The sequence below is a fragment of the Micropterus salmoides genome, unplaced genomic scaffold (genome assembly GCF_014851395.1).
Source record: "Micropterus salmoides isolate LMB-PRFRI ecotype aquatic unplaced genomic scaffold, ASM1485139v1 Ms_hic_scaffold_12, whole genome shotgun sequence".
Classification (NCBI taxonomy): Eukaryota; Metazoa; Chordata; class Actinopteri; order Centrarchiformes; family Centrarchidae; genus Micropterus; species Micropterus salmoides.
Window position 1 is genome coordinate 31,718,939 of NW_024040263.1, and position 17,251 is coordinate 31,736,189.

Here is a 17,251-nt window from a genome sequence, read left to right on the forward strand (position 1 = left end):
ACAGATGAGAGCTTCCCAGTGTCTGCACTGCCTGAACCTCTGGATATTTCGCTGCCATGCAAAGAGAAGTGAGTCACTTGCAAAAACTCATAATAATCTAGCAAATGACTCTGTTTAAAGATTTGTAGTAATTGGCATTTTCACTCAGGACACACGCACACAAAACATGTCAGTGGTTTAACATTGATTTAGGTAAGGAACAAAGACAAGACCACAGTGAAAATCGGAGAAAAGGTAAAAAGAGAGAAATAAGATTAGGGCTGCCCCGGGCGAAAGATTTTCCGAGGCGACTACGACAGTCATTAGTTTAATTACTCGACTAGTCGTTGCATGTTTCATGATAATTTAAGTATTTAATTTGTGAACAGATGAAAGCAAAGTAGAGAAGAAAGTTTTTGGCTTTTGTGAAGCTTTTTCGTTCCCCGCGGCTCCGTCTACAGCAGAACTGTGACAACGGCTGCTCTAGAGTCAAAGTCGCATCAGTTCTCACCAGAGTGTCCAGACTCAGGTCGCATTTAAAGAGATCCGATCTGTATCGGAAAATATCAGATTCCATGTGACTTGGTCTGTTCACACTGTCATAAAAAGATCAGATCTCAGTCATATATGAGCAAGTAAATAGGATTTGGGTCACTTTGGCCTGCAGTCTGAACTGAGCCGGTTTGTTCTCCTGGCTTCTGCTTCTCTCGTATCTCTTTAGGCGGGTAGCCAGAGCGGTGAGTCTTTGTTTGGCAGTCTCCAGAGCCTCAGGTATCGACAGCTTGTTGTATTTCTTAGGTAGCCTCTTCCTTGCACCTTTCTCTAGCTCTGAGAGCTGACTAATCTCTCTTCGTGTTGCCTTAATCTTGACCTCTAGCCTTTGTGGCTTATGGTGTTCATCTTATATCCAAGCATCTCAAGGAATCACTGCTGCTGGTGGCGTACATCAGCTCATTGGTCTCATGCACTTTCAGAGGGTACTTTGTCACTTAGCCTTGGCAATCTTGGTCGTTGTATTTGTGGGTCCAGCTTGTTATGATCGCAGGTCAGTCGCCCTTGTGTTAAGTGATTTTGTTATTGGGGCATGGGACCCAATCTTCAGTTGTGGTAATGATGATCCCCATCTATGGAACAACTACTCGCAGACTCATCTGTTATGTGGTTGTCAGCAGGCCCAAGAGAGGGCACAGTAAGTAGTAAAAAGAAACTTTTAAAAGTCTTTCATAATAAAGGTGCTGTTGGTGAAATAACTAATAGCTTAGTCGACTGTTATGGGGCAGCCCTACGTAACATAGCAGAGGGACAAACTGAGAAGTTAAAAGTTAGTGAATAGCTCAAATCAACAGAGGGAAATTCAGGCTCAAGTCAGCGTCACGCTCAGCACATAGCATTGAAAAGAAAAATGCTGTGGTCTTTAAAGGTCACTGCGGTAAAAGAAAGTGGTGCTGGTGACAGAGCAGAAGGTTGGTGGTAAAAACGGGTATGGTGCCTACAGAGATTAAGAAAGCAGAGTGAGCAAGTGTTAACGGAAAAAGAGGACTTCATCTATGACTTTGAGGTTCACATGTTAAAATATTTTGTGTTATTAGTCTCTCTAGGCGCTCCAGTCATTTCCATTCCACGCTGTATGTGTATGTCGTTATGTAACAGTAATAACCAAAACCACCTCCCCCTGCTGTGGCCACAAGGCTTGTTGTTCAAGTCCAGCTGAGAGCGAGGTGCTGCCTCCTTCACGATAGTTTTATTTGTTTGTTCAGTGATCCACTCGGTTGTATTAATCTGTGTGCAATCATTAGAGCCAAGCAAAGAAAAAGTGACCTCATAATCAGTCCTCCAGCCAAGCCGAGCAAAACAAACTTGAGAGCTTCGGGGCCGTATGAAGTAATATGGCATCTGCAGGGGGTTGTTACAGATGGGAGATATTTTGGATGGGATGTGTCACTTTTTAGCTCTTGTGAATATTTGATGGTGATGGTGAATGTAAGTTATACAGTTCAGTCTAAAAGAACACCATCTCTCGCCCTCTGCCTCTCGCTATCCCCCTGTCCTATCAACGAAAGTTTAAAAAACAGCTTTAAAAATAAAATGTGTTTGCTGACAGATGTGATTAGTCTGAAGTTTAAAGTAACATTTAGAAGATGTGAGGCTTTTTTTTTTTTTTTGTGCGATCAGGCGCCCCTCCCGTTTTAGTGTTATTCACCTCCTGTTGTAAAGAGGAACAGCTGTACATGTGCATTTGTTATGATTACATATGATAAACTAGCACGTCGACAACTTTGCTAACACAGCAAAATACTGCTTGAAACTTTGCAAGCTAGCCAACCAAGCCAGCCAGCAACTGATACAAGAGCTCATACAGTAATGTTATCTGGTAACTCCAGATTTATAGCTAGTGACTTAAACCTCTGGCTGATTTCAACCACTTTGCTAAGACAGGCAGACGTCAAGAAAGCGCAACAACACAAGACATAGCAAGCAGCTAATAAGTGATTACTGATTAGTCCAACAGAAACGAGGCCAGCTCAGCACCTGTCCTGCATCCCTTCAGCTCCTTTAGCTCAAGTCGACAGGAAATTATGTCTTTACCCTCACATTTACCCTGGGAGAGGATAGGTGAAGCCTATGTAATTACAGGCCGTCTTCCGTTCATTGAAAATTATTAGGAAAATCTAATTTAAATTCAAATATCAACTCTTTTACTGTACAAGATCAGGTTTCTTTGTGATGCTGAGTGAGTAAAACAACATGCATCTCATCTGCTTTTTGTAAAGTGAGTTGACTTAATGTCCTGTAACCTTCAGCCACTTTTCTGTTTTTATTTTAATTCTATATCTAGAATTCCACAATTTACTAGTACCGGTATGTGTATTGCATTTTTTAAATCAATGGATAGTTACGTGTTGAGGAAAGTGTCAGTTTTTCCAGCTGGATTGAAATTCCCAGCGATTTTGTTAAATGAGTTAAGAGTTAATTTAGTTGATTTACTGAACCATTTAATGCCCTTCTGGGTTATTAGGCCTCCTGTTGTAATTGCAGAGTAGTGCCTCTTTAATCTTGTGTTCACTCATGTCACTCTCTTCCACTCCATCCAGCTCTGGGCTTAACCTGCTCGACAAGCGTGTCTTAATACATAGCAGGGTCCAATCGCTCAACAATAGCCATTCAATTTGTGGATTAGCCCCGTTGTCACGCGCACACTCTCAGTCGCAGTGGGTTCCCCGGGGGCCGATGGTGAACGTGATTCTAACAGGAATGGATGAGACGTTTGGTTTGTGAAGGGCAGTTCAGGAGCTCAAGTCAGTGAAAGTCGGTTTCAGTTTTAGAGGCTTCATGTCACAGAAATCGGGCTGCTCACGCTGCCTGATTGTAATGTAGGACAGTATTTAACTCTGTGCCTTTCTGGCTTTAGTCTCTCTGCATGATAAAAGTAAATCTTGTTTTTGTTTTATTGAGTTTGAGCATTAAAATGAATTTGTCTATACCCTAGTCGTAGCAAAGATCGAAACATGTGCATGTCAATAGACCGTGCTCTGAGGAGAAAATCACCCTCAAGAAAATTAGACCAAATCTGACTTTTGAGTAGTTATAACCTAAAAAAACCTTAAACACTGATGGTTGTAAAACACTCCTTTGGTGTTGCCCACGCCATTGGCTGCAGCTGGGACTGCAGGGTATCTGGACATTGTGTCAGAGTTGCTATTGCCACAAAGTAACGTGATGAAGTTAATCAACTCAAACCCAGTCATAGTGTTTTTTCCTTATGACAGATAATTGACTTTGTGAACAAAAATAATTCAACAATTCATTTTTGGCTTTCATGCATTTTTATTATTCTTCGACAATGAATGTAATGTAGGGGAAGCTGAGGCCACACCCACACCCGGCTCTCCTGTCACTGTTCTCATCTGGTCACCCTAGTCAATAGTCACGTGACATTTTGTGTGAAACAGCACAAATAGCTGGAGATTCACAAATGCATGCGTCCAATGAAAATTGCAGATGATGTAGAAATGAGATGTAAATTAGAGGCACAGATACGGATCCACATTTACAGATACAAATAATTGTACATTATTTGTGCGTTGTTTTACATATCCTGACATGTGTTTACGAAATACTTACAGTTGTAATCCCATAGTTTTCAGAGGACCAAATGTGAGTCACACATATGGCTGCCACATTTGTTGAGGTTTTTTTGGGTGTGTATGTCAGAAAATTTGTTGAGAAGCCTTGTGTGCAGGATTTAGGCAACTGTTGAGCCGAGCCATTTTGTCTATTACATGATTTTCAGTGTTGATGTGGGGGGTTGTACTGCAAAGCCCCTGAGATCCTCAGAAAACAAGTAAGATTTACTGTAGGTGGTGCTCTTTTCTTTATTTGCTAAGCCGTGTAAGTATCATTGTTCAATAACTAGTATAGTCTCTATATGAACACTGACGACCTGCCGGGGACTACAGATGTAAAATAGCCTTTGGGTTAATTCTGGCTGAAAAATGTCCATTAATTTGCACTGTCCCTTTTTTTTAAAATAAATAAATTGCTGATACACACTTTAGATTGTTGTTGTTTTATTACCTAACTTGTAAAATTTAAATTACTCCCATACGCATTGCTCTATATTTACCCTCTGACATTTTGAATGTCTGAATTGTGAGATTTATTCAGCATAAAGTGCCCTCAAAAATAAGAAAATTGGAACAAAACAAAATAGTGTCCAAGGCGTGGTATCCCATGATGCAATGCGTCACATTTTATGAATGCACAGAATCGATCACCGGTGATCGCTGCACAATGCGTGATGGTTAGATTCATGTCCAGTTTGCTCTGATGTCATGCACACACGAGCAGCGACATCGAGGTGTTGTCAATATTTGCTGCTGACAATGTCGTTGACCATTATATTTGACATTTAATATGTTTGAAATTTCAACTCATCAAGTTCCCTTACATGTCCGTACGTGTGCCAGAGCGTCTGCTGAATGAACTGAATTTTTGTGACCCGGGTTGGTTGTTTGTCTGTGGGTCAGTCAGAGTGGAGTGACAGTGTTAATCAGTTTACTTCACATAAATGTACTGCCTGTAATCAATCCTGCAAACCAAACCTAAGAGTGGAACTAAGATGACAGGACTGTTTGATAATGCCACAGTTTGACTGTCTCTCAGATTTGCCCCAACTCTAGCGTATAGATTATGGATTATTGGTGCAGAGGAAGACTGTAGGCATTACGTAGCAGGGGAGAGTCTGACTGTTCATACAGAACTTGCTTTTTTCCTGAGCAGTTGAAGGCTTTTAACTGTGTGCTTCCTCTCTGTGTGTCTACCTGGAAGAGAGTCAACTCTGTGTTGCCCAGAGGCCCTGCTGTCATTACTGGATAATGGAGAGGGAGCACCGTCCTGGATCTCATCGCCTTTAATAGCTGCTCCTCTCTTCTTTTTTTTCCCTCTTTGTCCCTGACCCACATGCACGGGTAGCTACACTCATACAGCAGGTTTCAGTCTCAATCTTTTGCATGACAGTGTGGACAACATGAAACAGAACAGGTATTATATTGATTTTGGACTGTAAGATGACTGTCTGCCAAAGATGAAAATGAGAGCATCAAGACTTGGATTGATGATGTCATCAGGTGGTTTAATTAATATGACACCAAATTAGACTTTGGAGTCCGATGGAGTTTGAGCCTATCGTGTTGGACTAAAATGGGTTTCATCTAAAGATGGGGCTTCTGGTTGTGACAATTAAGACCATCCAAATGGAGTTTGACCTGCTGTGACTGGTCTTCCCAGTTATTTCTTCAGGGACTAAGGCTGGTCATCAGAAACCGAGACACCATGAGTTTGTTACAGTTTGTATGTTATCAACTTTGTAGTTGCAGTCAGTAATGCACTAAAGCCTTTAGTCTGCAGAGGGCAGCATTTCTCAACTCTCAACATCAGTGTGCAGACACTGGATTGCTGAATAAATAACCAGAATAACCAGAATAAATAATAAAATCAGATTCTATTTTTATTAGTATGGGAAACATTGCCAAAGCAAGGGTGAAATAAAAACATGTACATAAACAGAATAATTATGGTGATGTCATTTTCATTAAGTGTTTGAGATTAAACATTGGCAGTATGTGTTTTCTTTCAATCAAATTAATATAATTAATGGTTTGGAATCAAGCTCAATATGGAGGCATTCCTTTAGAAATCACTTTCTGTCCTCTCCCCTTTAGATTTAAATCACCTTATCTACATATCTATTTAAATAGAACTTTATGCAAGAACAAAATAAAAGGTCAGCATGGACCAAACTGATATAAAAGTTCTTAAGACCAACATAAAGGAAGGTCGGAATACCAACTTAAATAAAACAATAAAATAAACATAAGGTCTGATGACCAAACAGAAATGAAGTCGGCAGTGAGCAACAGAAATTAGGGTCCGATGGCCAACTGAAAATGCCATAAGTGAGGCGTGAGGTCAAAAGCTTTCAAAAACTAAATAAAGAAGCCAAGTGCAGCTAGATTGAGAAAAGGGACGGTGAGCAGCAGATGGAGACAGGAACAATAAGGAGTCAGCCAGGCTGGCGATGGAGACAGAAGTGGGTGTACATAATGCTATATGCAATAATCCATATTTTACAGAATACTGTAATTAAGTAGTCATTAGATAGTTGCATACCTGTTCTCATTTCTGATGGTTCAAATGATGGATGCCACTGTAAAGGCTGAACTCTCAGTCCAGCCTCTCTCATGGTCAACCTGTGGCTGATCACATGATCGGTGACTACAGCCCTCATCTCATCATTCTCCTTCCTTCTCTTCTCTGCCCTCATCAACTGGTCCTCTTCCTCCTCAAACTTGTCCTGTTGTCGTCCCCTGCTTCTCCCTCCTACTGCCCTTGTTCTCTGTCCATTGTTGGTGTTCAGTGTTCAAAACTCGTCATCTGACCCTTTTGCTATATTTATAGGCCTGTACTAAAGCGGTGATTGGTTGGTGATCAGTTGAGCAAGTAGTGTTTTCACGTGTGAGGAGTGGAGGTGTAGCATTTAGATTCGTTCATGGGTAGAGTTGTTTATGAAATTGACAACTGAGTGAAAGGCTGAGAAACTTCTTATAGTTTAGCAGATTTGGTGTGTGGTTTTGCTGAGGATTCAGAAAGCATGCGAGATGCAGATAAATGAGTAAGAGTGATTAAATACAGATTAAATATTTCAAAATAAGTAACAAAAAAAAAAAAGTCATCTTGACCACACATTGTCAGATCTTTTCCACATTATACATGATAAGTGCAGTGTCTTATATTCAGAGCCGGCTGTTCCTCCCCGTGAGGCGAGTGTTGAGGCGAGTGCCCACTAAATGCTGCATGCAGCTTCAATTTTATAATAAACAAATGGGGGAAACCAAAGTAATATTTGAGGTGAAACAAAAAATCAAAGGCAACATTAAGGTTTCCTGTGTTAGACTGACCTACCTGCCATATACTCAGATGTCTACAAGATCTAAAGAAGTGTCTGCCCTATAGCATATTTAAAAAATGTTGTTAGCCTTGTTTGTAAGCTTTTCAGATAATCACAGAACCATACTGTTTGTTTTTAGAAAGATTATCTGTGCTTTAATTTTTCCTGTCTTCTTGCTGTTTTCCAGATGTTTTCAACAGCACAGTCCTGACGAGGTTTTCCAATAAGATGCAAGGATCAGGGCCCTTAAATGGATACTTCTCTAAATTACAGTTCTGCACTTGACAAGGACATGATGACTTACAGCCCTTTTTGGAAATACTGCAGCATTTATGTGCAGTGTTAAAAATGTCTCAGTGGATGGACTGCAACTCTGTTATATACTAAAAATAGTATCAGAATATAAATGTAGACATAGAAAGAATAACGATGAATGTGATAAACCCTTTATACTGACATTTGAGAGAAGGGAAGAGCATTAAAGCTGAAAAACTGGAAAGAGTTCATAGTTCTTCCTCAGCCTGCAAGAAAAACAATAAAAGGCCCATGGGTAAGTAAAACCTGTGCTGTACATCACAGATCAGAGGAAAGAGACTGACCCTCTGCCTCCCTGACCCAGAGATGAGTGTTCCTCAGCCCATTGAGGGTCTCCCTGTAAGGGGGAAAAGTGGACCCAGCTTGAGGCTCCCTCTTCACAGTGGAGGAGACCACAACGGGAATGCCTTCCCTACTTCCTCTTCATCGTCCTCCTCCTCCTCCTCTTCTTCCTCCTGTCAGGGGAAGTCGTCTCCCGAGTCGGTGCGCAGTCTGAGCAGCCTCAGCGCCGGCCGGCCGGACAGCCCCCTGGACTACGACATGTTGGAGGTCACCTTGATGACCACAGTGATGACCAAAACGGACAAAATGACAGATGCTGTAATTTCAAAGTGGGCGCCAGAGGAGGAAGGTAAACCGGGTTACAATGATGACTTCGCGGTGGGAAAGGCACAAACCGCAGCAGAGCTGTCACAATCCAACAACAACTCTGTGTCTGTTTACCTGGACGCCAACAGCAGCGAATACCAAGACACCTGGAACGATAATGAAAACCTGACGCTGTCCCTGATGACAGACAGCGGCAGCCATGGACATAATGCTGACCTCAGCTGTGGAAGCGGTAACGGAAGAAGGCATGGCTCCTCAACTCCAGACTCGGATGCAACAGAAATCCCTGCGGATGATGATGATGATGATGGCGACGAAGCTTTGTTTCTGTCTGTGAGCTCTGAGATGGGTGTGCGCAGAAGCAGCACGACCATCACGAGCTTAACCAGTCAGTCCAGCGACAGCCTCATGAACCCAGGCGGCTGTGTTGTGACGACTGAGCACCACAGTGTGGCTGCAAGTGGAGCTGATGGTGAAAAGTCAGAGCTGGTGTTGGAAGGGCCCGAGGTTGCCTTTCCCCTTGGTCTACCAAAGGAAAACCAGGCCGAGCCTCTTGCGTCCGAAGACCTTAGAGAAACCACCCGGGTATCATCATCTTCGCCCTCTTCTGCCAGTCCGGTTCAAAATGCTACGGAGGTCGCATCTCCTCCACCTGAGGAAGATGAAAGATGTGCAGTGGGCCCAAAACCCACACGAATGAATACCGGTCAGCCAGCCAGAGCAGCAAAAAACAAACCAGCCACTGCTACTTCAGCTGCTCCCAAAACATTGAGCTCCACTGACATCATACCGAGCAGTCTGAACGCAAAGAGAGTTTCCAAAGTGGACCTAAAAAATGTCAAGGCTAAAGTTGGCTCGTGGTCCACCCAGTCTCCACCTGAAACACCCAGCCAGGTAATGTTCCTGAAGTGCTTACATCAAGTATTATACGGCTGGCTTCTGTCTAACGTGTGTAATGTCTCTTCTACCCAGCAGAACAGATCTGCTCCAGCCAATGGAAAGAGAGGTGCTCCTAGGAAGGAGGAAGCGCAGACTGGAGATGGGGCTAAAAAGCAAAGGTCGGCTGCAGTTTCCGTCAAAGTGGCGGCGGTGCTGAAACCCATCAGAGGAAAGAGCGGTAACCACAAGACGGCGGCGAATGACTCGGCTCTGCCGGAGAAGAGGAGTGCGGCCATCAATCGAATACACTCTACTTCGACCAGCTCTCTGGGGTCTGAGGTGGTTGAGGAAGGACGGCCGGACTCTCCCAGGAAGGCAGTCCAGGAAGTGCCTGATAAAAATAAAACAACTGAACGTGAGGAGACTTCACATCCAAGTGAAGACGCTCATGAAGAGTCTGCGGAGGACCAAAGGGAGGCTACTGGAAAGGCTCTAATGACGGAGGCCGCTGTGGATAAACCAAAGAATCATAGCAGGGTGAGTACTGTGAGCGTGTTTGAGTGTGTCCACCGAAAACATCCTCTGTGATTAAACCTGGTTGTTCAATGTGTGGGCGGAGTCTTTTGGTTTGTTTTCTTTTGGGTTAGATAAAATATAAATAATCCTTTGTGGATATAAAGTAACAAAGAAAACGTGTCTCCAGCATGGTTAGTTATTAATATGAGCACAGGTTGTTACAACTTTTTTTTTTTTTTTTTTTTTTAACTTCTGGCTTAGCAGCAAAATGGAAAATAGCTTCTTCGTCTTTGTTAGAGAAACGCATAACATAAACAAAAATTATCCCTAATATTTTATGTTGAGACCTTGCCAAGATGACATAATGTAGTATAAAAAGAAAATAGTACTTTGAACAAAAGTTAAACAACAATTTGTTAAAGTTTTGTTAAATACAAATAAAATGTATAAAACTACAGAAAACATTTTTATGAATATCTGATTTGTTATAGATTTTGGAGTGCTATTACTGATGAACATTAAATTAATAGTATATGTATTGTGGGGCCAGCGAAACAGAAACTATAAAATATACTACTACTGATGATGTTAATACCAAATATCAAATCTCATGTCACTGCTATCATTGATAATGATAAACAGGCTCTCCTGAATAGGCAAAAAAAAGATATGTATATCTTTTTGTCACGAAATACTCATTACCTTACAGATAAGCTGCCACAATTACTACTTTCTACTATGTAGCATATTCACATTTAGTTTGTCCCTTTACCAGCACTGTTAATTCTAGCCAAAGCTACGAGAAACCGTTTCCTAATCGCCACCTGGCTCTAAACCACGTCGTCTATGATGTGACCGTGACACAGAGGAAACGCTGCCTTTGAATTCATCTGATACTTCATGACCGAGGACCTGCCAGTTTGAGATTTCACACGAACGTTGCACATTCAAAAGAGCCGCTAGAAAACTTACTTCGATAGGCCTACTTGTCCCCTCTCATTTCCGACGCACCGGCAATAAAGACGTTAAACAATATAGTTTAACCGCTCCTCTACTGATAAACATGGAATTAGCTCACTTATTTTGTCCATCAAAAAATGTACTGTTGCTTTAAATGACCTCACAAAGAGAAAGTGACGTCATTTGAGCTTTTGGTGCGGCCTAGCCTAGAACAAAGGCAGGCATGTACTGAGATTGATTTACATTGTTTATTTGCTAATTTTTTTTGTTAGACGTGGTCCGTCAAGCTCAAACCAACCACCCCGTCACGCAAAATAGATTGGAAAACTGATTTTTATTCAAATTTTTACACTATTAATGCAAAGAAAATGATATTTCACATTGAATACACGTATGCTAGGTCAGGAATTTGGAGAACTGCAGCCATTTAAGGTAGAAATTTACTGTTTCCTGTTGTAATGATTGTTACAAATGACTAAATTGGAACCTACATGTGCATCTCAAAATATTAGAATATTAATATAAATTAATAATAATGTTTTATGCTCTCAGTACTTGGTCTGAGGTCCTTTTGCATGAAGTACTGCATCAATGCGGCGTGACATGGAGGCAATCAGCCCAAAGCACTGGTGAGGTGTTATGGAAGCCCAGGTAGCTTTGAGCCTGCAGCTCGTTTGTATTGTTGGGTCTGGTAATTTTCCTCTCTATGGGGTTCAGGTCAGGCGAGTTGGCTGGCCAATCAAGCACAGTAATACCATGATCAGCAAACCTAGTGGTATTGACCCTGTAGGCAGGTACCACGTCCTGCTGGAAAATGAAATCGGCGTCTCCATAAAGATTTACGTGTAATTAATCTAGAACATATCAAAGTTTCACATTTTGATTTAAATTAAAATTCTTCCTTTTTCACGATATTCTAATTTTCTGAGATGCACCTAAGACTATAGTATAGATAACAGCTCTCTTTCAACAGCTGCTGTGAGGGAGGAGGCCTCTTTGCATTTTATTAGGCCAAACGTACCGATCTCTTAATAAGTCTGTAATATCAGCAGGCATTCACAAGAACAGCAACTTTGTTGTTGTTTTTTTTGTATACTCACTCCTAGTTTTTAAAGTTTTCAGAAAGTTAAAATAATTTAAAGAAGTGAAATGTTCCATAAATGCATGTTGAATAAAATTCTTGTTTTGTGGACTAATCAAATAAATGTAGCTTTTATTAGACATTTTTAAGTGAATTAGTATTTTTTTTTTTACAAACAATGAGGCCACTGATACGTTGAATTCATATTTCAAGATTTAAATCTAAAAAATCTAAAAAATCTAAGAATTAAAGAAAACCCCATTAAATTACATACTTCCAACAAAAGGACATTTTACTAGTAGGAAAATGTATTTCTTGTATTACTACTCAAACGGTGTACAAATTGTCCGTGACGGGGTGGTACAAGAATGGCAATAAAAAGGATAATGTTAATAAATATTTTGTGCATGAGGTGGGAAAATATGTTTTCTGGTGGGGTTTAACATATCTTTAGAAGTGGCACCCCTTTCGTAGATTGACTTTTCAACTGCTGTAAGTGATGTTTAAGAATATTTAGAAGTAATGAATTAGAGAGAAATTAGGGGACCGTTTGCTAGAACTGTTTCAGAAATAAATCTATAATGAATGTGATCACTGAGTGTGAGAGCTACCAGGTGCTACTCACTGTGGCTCTGGTAGACTGCGGTCAGCTGGTGTTTTGTTCTGTGGTGCTGCAGTGTTAACGGTGCGGCTGCAGCGCGTGCAACACTCATGACATGAGGGAAGGATCCAACTCTGTTTCTCTTTTTTTAATTGTCGTTTTTCGGCTGTTATAAACGCCGATGCAAATATATTTGCAAGTAGCTTATATCGGCCGATTAATATCTGCAGAACAATAAATCAGTTGGGCTCAAGCAGCAGAGTATACTTGAGTTTAACATGGTCATTAACAGTTGCAGGTTAAAAGTAGGTAGGTTTTTATTTAATGAAATGATAGAATAATTCAAATCTGCCTGTATAGAAAGGCAGTGAGACTTTGTTGTTGCACACAGTAGTTTAACGTGTGCACTGTCTTTAAATGAAGGCGTGGTATGCGTGCAGTACGTGTGCTCAGTCTCTGGTATGTGTTTTTAAAGATCCGGTGAGCCAGTGAGTTTTTAAACCTGCCCCAGCAGGGTTGTATCAGCACATGGCGTGCTTAGAACAGGTCACACACCAACAAATGTGTAAAAACTGCCGTAGTGTTTGCTGTGCACCAGCCTTGATTTTATAAAGGCTGTGATTTAAGGTCAAACAAGGTCATATTTTAAGCTACAAGAAGTGTTTCATCTTTTCTGTAGAAGCTCTGTGATTTTGGGTAGGAAGGTGAAATGGGGGGAAAAAGGCTTTTTGAATGAAAACGCACGAGGGATTTCATCTGAAAATGTCTTGCACTAAGTTGACATAAGAATGGATTTGTCAACATTCCTCACTTTCCCAAGTCCCGGACTGCTCGGTGTGCACAAATAGCTGGGCAATGACAACCAACACCAGTTTCTATAAGTTGAGCCTTTCCCGAGACAGATGCCAGATCCTCGTCCGCAAACTAACTCCATGTGTGCTGGTGTTTATAGAGTCAGAGGGGGAGGAACATGGAGGGGTGGGGGTAACACACAGAGAGAGAGAGAGAGAGAGAGGGAAAAAATTGGCCTGTTCAGAGCCGGGATTCTCAAGGGGAATGTACAACACAATAGCAACTTTTTTTTTTTTTTAACCCCTCTTGTGGTTGCAGCATACTCCCAATTTTCCCTCCTCCCTCTCCTTCCTTCTCTCTCTTTTCCTCCTCCCACTCTGTCTAACACACTCTCTTCTTTACACCTCCCCTGTGCTCCTTCACTGCCTCCCTCGCTTTCTCCAGTCCACATTTCTGACTCTGAGCAGGGAATGGCTAACACCATGGTCTCGGTGCACAGCGCTGAGCTGGGGCCCCTTGGCTGGGACGCCGTCACTAAACGTCAGCTTTTCCTACAGAAAGTCTCATCCAAGCTGGGGCCCAATGCCAGGCAGCAGGGTAGAGGCGCCAGAGTGGATAAGGGGTCCTCGGGAACGGCTCCACCTCCAGGGTCAGGGACCGCGCCTCCGGAACAGGGGAGCCCCGGGCCCAGGCAAACTAAGAGTATCGGCTCCACATTGGCGGAGAGTGGACAGAGCGCCGGGAGTGGATCTCCAACGAGAGTGAGGCAGAGGCAAAGTCAGTGTCAGGGTGAGTGAATATGGTGTCTGAAAGGTAAACACGCTGCACATGGAGCGTGTATCTGCCCTGCACCAAAACACGCTTCAGTTTCTCTGTTTCTGCATCTGTGTGGAAAAACATGTTTCGTCTCTGCAGCAGACTCAGGAAATGATCAGGCTGACACTGCAGAGCTGTGAGTTAAAATGCCTTCCACATACCACTAAACCACTTACATGCGTGCGCACACACACGCTGTTGTGCGACTTCAACACTGGCACACACACCGTGAGCAAGTTGCTGACGGACAGGCACGTACTGTTACTGTGCATTTGTACGGGGGGAAACTAATTTTCCCCCCGTACTTCCCTGTTTGTGCTGAGAGGAAGTTAAAGAAGCTGTGAAGTTTTTCTCTTTTAAACATTTTTCTCGGTCATTCTGTTTTTTGTTTTCCCTCCTTCTCCTCTTTCTTTTTTCCTCAAGGGAATTTCATGTCAGCGTTTGTTTCCTCTTTGTCACTTTTGAGCGTGTTTGTGTTGAATGGTGAAATGGAGAGGGCTGCTGGCGTCATGTCAGTCACATCCTGACATTGTAGCCCGTAGAGTCAGTGAGTGTGTGTGTGTGTGTGTGTTTTGGTAAATGTAGTGTATGCTGCTGGTGATGAGACACGATTGAGAAACTGAACTTGAACATGTCTCTGTCTGGTGCCCATTGGCCTGTAATTCCTCTTGGAAAATGTGGATGTGCGTTTCTGTGGATGGTGTGTGTGTGTGTGTGTGTGTGTGTGTGTTAAACCAGATCTTTCTTTTTACAAAGGTCACATTCTGATGGACAAAAGATTGTCTGTCCTCTTTGCTGAAACACAGGAACAAACTGCTGCCTCTTGACTTCAGACTGAGACGGGCATTAACGGATTCTTTTGAGTGTGTGTGTGTGTGTGTGTGTGTGTGCATGCACAGTGGGCCATTTTGTATTTGACTTGATTACTTCATTACAAATATTTTCCATCACAACGTTATCCAGCGTATTCATGTGCTCAGTGTTTTTAGATGTGACGGGCTTCTGCAGACAGTGAAGCCTGCTTGTAAGAAAAGAGAATTTCACCTAAATCAGGACAAATAGACCAGTCCACATTTTATCAAGGGGTCAGTTTGGGGTCAGGTCTTGCTTTAGCACTTCAATAGATTGTCCCCTCGATTCACTATCTGTGAAGTTAACTGCTAAGCATCCATCTGCACATCTCATCGCGCAAACAGTTGACTGTATCCTGTGGCCACACTGGAGCATATGGTTGACTTCCCTGCCATGCGGATTCAGGTTTTGACTGTTGAGTTTGAGTGGATTTGGTTATGTCCCTCAACCATTTACTGCTGTAGATTACCTACTGTAAGACGTACCAGCTGTGTTACGCCTGACATTATCTTTGTATGTCTGTCTTACACATGCGCGTCTGACTCAGTTACTGAGGAAGGAACATCTGCATTTTCTGTCATGAGTACTCAAACTAAAGACTGTGACCCACAGATGGTAAGACCCCAGTTTTCTTTCTAACCAGCATTATAAGAAGGGTAAATAACGCACTCTCTAACAGCATACTGACAGAAGAACTGATAACTCAACGTTGTGAAGTTTTGAAAACATATTTCAGGTGTAGCAGCCTGTTAGCTTATAATCTAGTATACTTTACATTACTGCTGAACATTTTTTAAGTACACCATGACTTCACGGGGCGGCTGTGGCTCAGGGGCTAGAGCGGCTGTCTACTCAGAAGGTTGGTGGTTCGATCCCCGTCTCCCCCAATCAGCATGTGTCCTTAGGCTTAACCTTGAAATGTGAATGTATATTTCTGTTTGTGATGGCAGAGGCTCTTTGGTCTCTACCTCAGTGTGTGTGTGTGTGTGTGTGTGTGAGAGAGAATGTGATGTTGTGTAAAAGTGCTTTGAGGCACTATACACCTACAGACCATTTACTTCAGATGAAGCTTAAAAAAAATGTAGGTTTCTATCAAATCATCACAGTGAACTTCCCCTGATTTTTTTTTTTTCTTTTTTTTTCTTTAGTATCCTGGGGTCATGCAGTTGAGAGCAGGATCTGTTTTCAATCATCAGTGTCTTGTTGGTGCCTTCAGGTGCTAGTTGGAGACACAGACAATGGACATCTGAATTTGCTGTTGAAAACAATAATAAAAACCCAGAATAAAATCAAAGAATTCTAAATCAAGGACAACTGGACTTGGTTGAAGATACTCAAAGATGTTTTTCCTCTCTAGGCAAAGATTGTTGAAGTGGAAGAACATGCAAATTTGTTAGCCGCTGAACGGTTTTAAAGCCAGAAACTGACTGGTTCAGACTCAGATGTTAGTTTTTAGTTTGGTCTTATGGTTAGAATTAGGCTAAGTCTGTGATTACAAAAGGAATGTAGTCATTAAAAGGACTGGTGTAGTCAGACAATTGTGTGTGTGTGTACATGTGTGTTTTTGTGTATCAACAGTAAGCACGAGGCAGATCTTTAGTGAGCCAGCTCTTACCTAACGTTGACTTCCAAGATAACAGAATCCAGCTGCTTTCCTCTGGCTGGCTTTCTGTCAGAACTGAAACCAAATGAAGCCAGATGTTTTCTGCTGGCTGCAGTTACAGTACAAGTTTTTACTGCTCCTCTACCTTTGCCCACAGAGATTGTGTGTCTTAATGTGAGGTAATGTAATTGTGGAGAACACATGTAAACCTTTTCTCCCTCTCTTTCTTACAAGCCCTCTTTTTTCACAGTTCTTTGTGCTCTCTCTCTCTCTGTTAAAGATCTCTGTGGATAAATGAAGTTGTTGCAGTGTATAATAGGAGACGGCACAAAACGTGTGGCAGTGTATTGCTAATGCATTAGAAATTACCAGTTATTATAATAGTTAATGATTTTTTATTTTTTTCCCCAAAGTTAATGAATTGTGTCTGTAATGATGAATAATTTATTTACGGGCTTCTGTGTTTTCTCTCTCTCTCTCCCAGGTATCCCCAAACCTCGCACCACCGCAGAGCGAGCATCTGCATTGGCTGCCGTGTTGTCCAACTCAAAACCAACAGCCAATCAGCAGCCAGCATCTGTGTCACTTGGACGACCTGCCTCATCCCCTGTGTCCAAACTTCCTGTTAAGGGAATACCCACAAGCCTCAGTTCATCGTCACTGGGAAACAACGAGAACAATGGAGGCAAAGGTGAGGTGGTGGTGGTGGGGGAGGTGCAATTTAAACAAGCTCTCTTCCTCTCTCTCTCGCACGCCCGCACACACCTGCTTCAAGACAGCACCGTCGTTCCTGTACCTAAA

General features: G+C 42.2%; 1 protein-coding gene across 5 annotated transcripts in view; it reads left to right on the forward strand.

Moving 5' to 3' along the window:
• The window catches only part of LOC119899812 (microtubule-associated tumor suppressor candidate 2-like), a 65,444-nt gene that overhangs the window by 15,038 nt on the left and 33,155 nt on the right, over positions 1 to 17,251 (forward strand). For 4 of the 5 annotated variants that reach the window (XM_038714592.1, XM_038714594.1, XM_038714591.1 and 1 more), the window contains exons 2-5: positions 7,614 to 9,244; positions 9,323 to 9,766; positions 13,737 to 13,968; positions 16,935 to 17,141. In XM_038714592.1, coding sequence (XP_038570520.1) covers positions 8,048 to 9,244; positions 9,323 to 9,766; positions 13,737 to 13,968; positions 16,935 to 17,141 — 2,080 coding nt within the window. In that variant the 5' untranslated portion in view covers positions 7,614 to 8,047. The remainder of the gene's footprint in view (positions 1 to 7,613; positions 9,245 to 9,322; positions 9,767 to 13,736; positions 13,969 to 16,934; positions 17,142 to 17,251) is intronic. The other variant, XM_038714595.1, reaches the window with a different exon arrangement.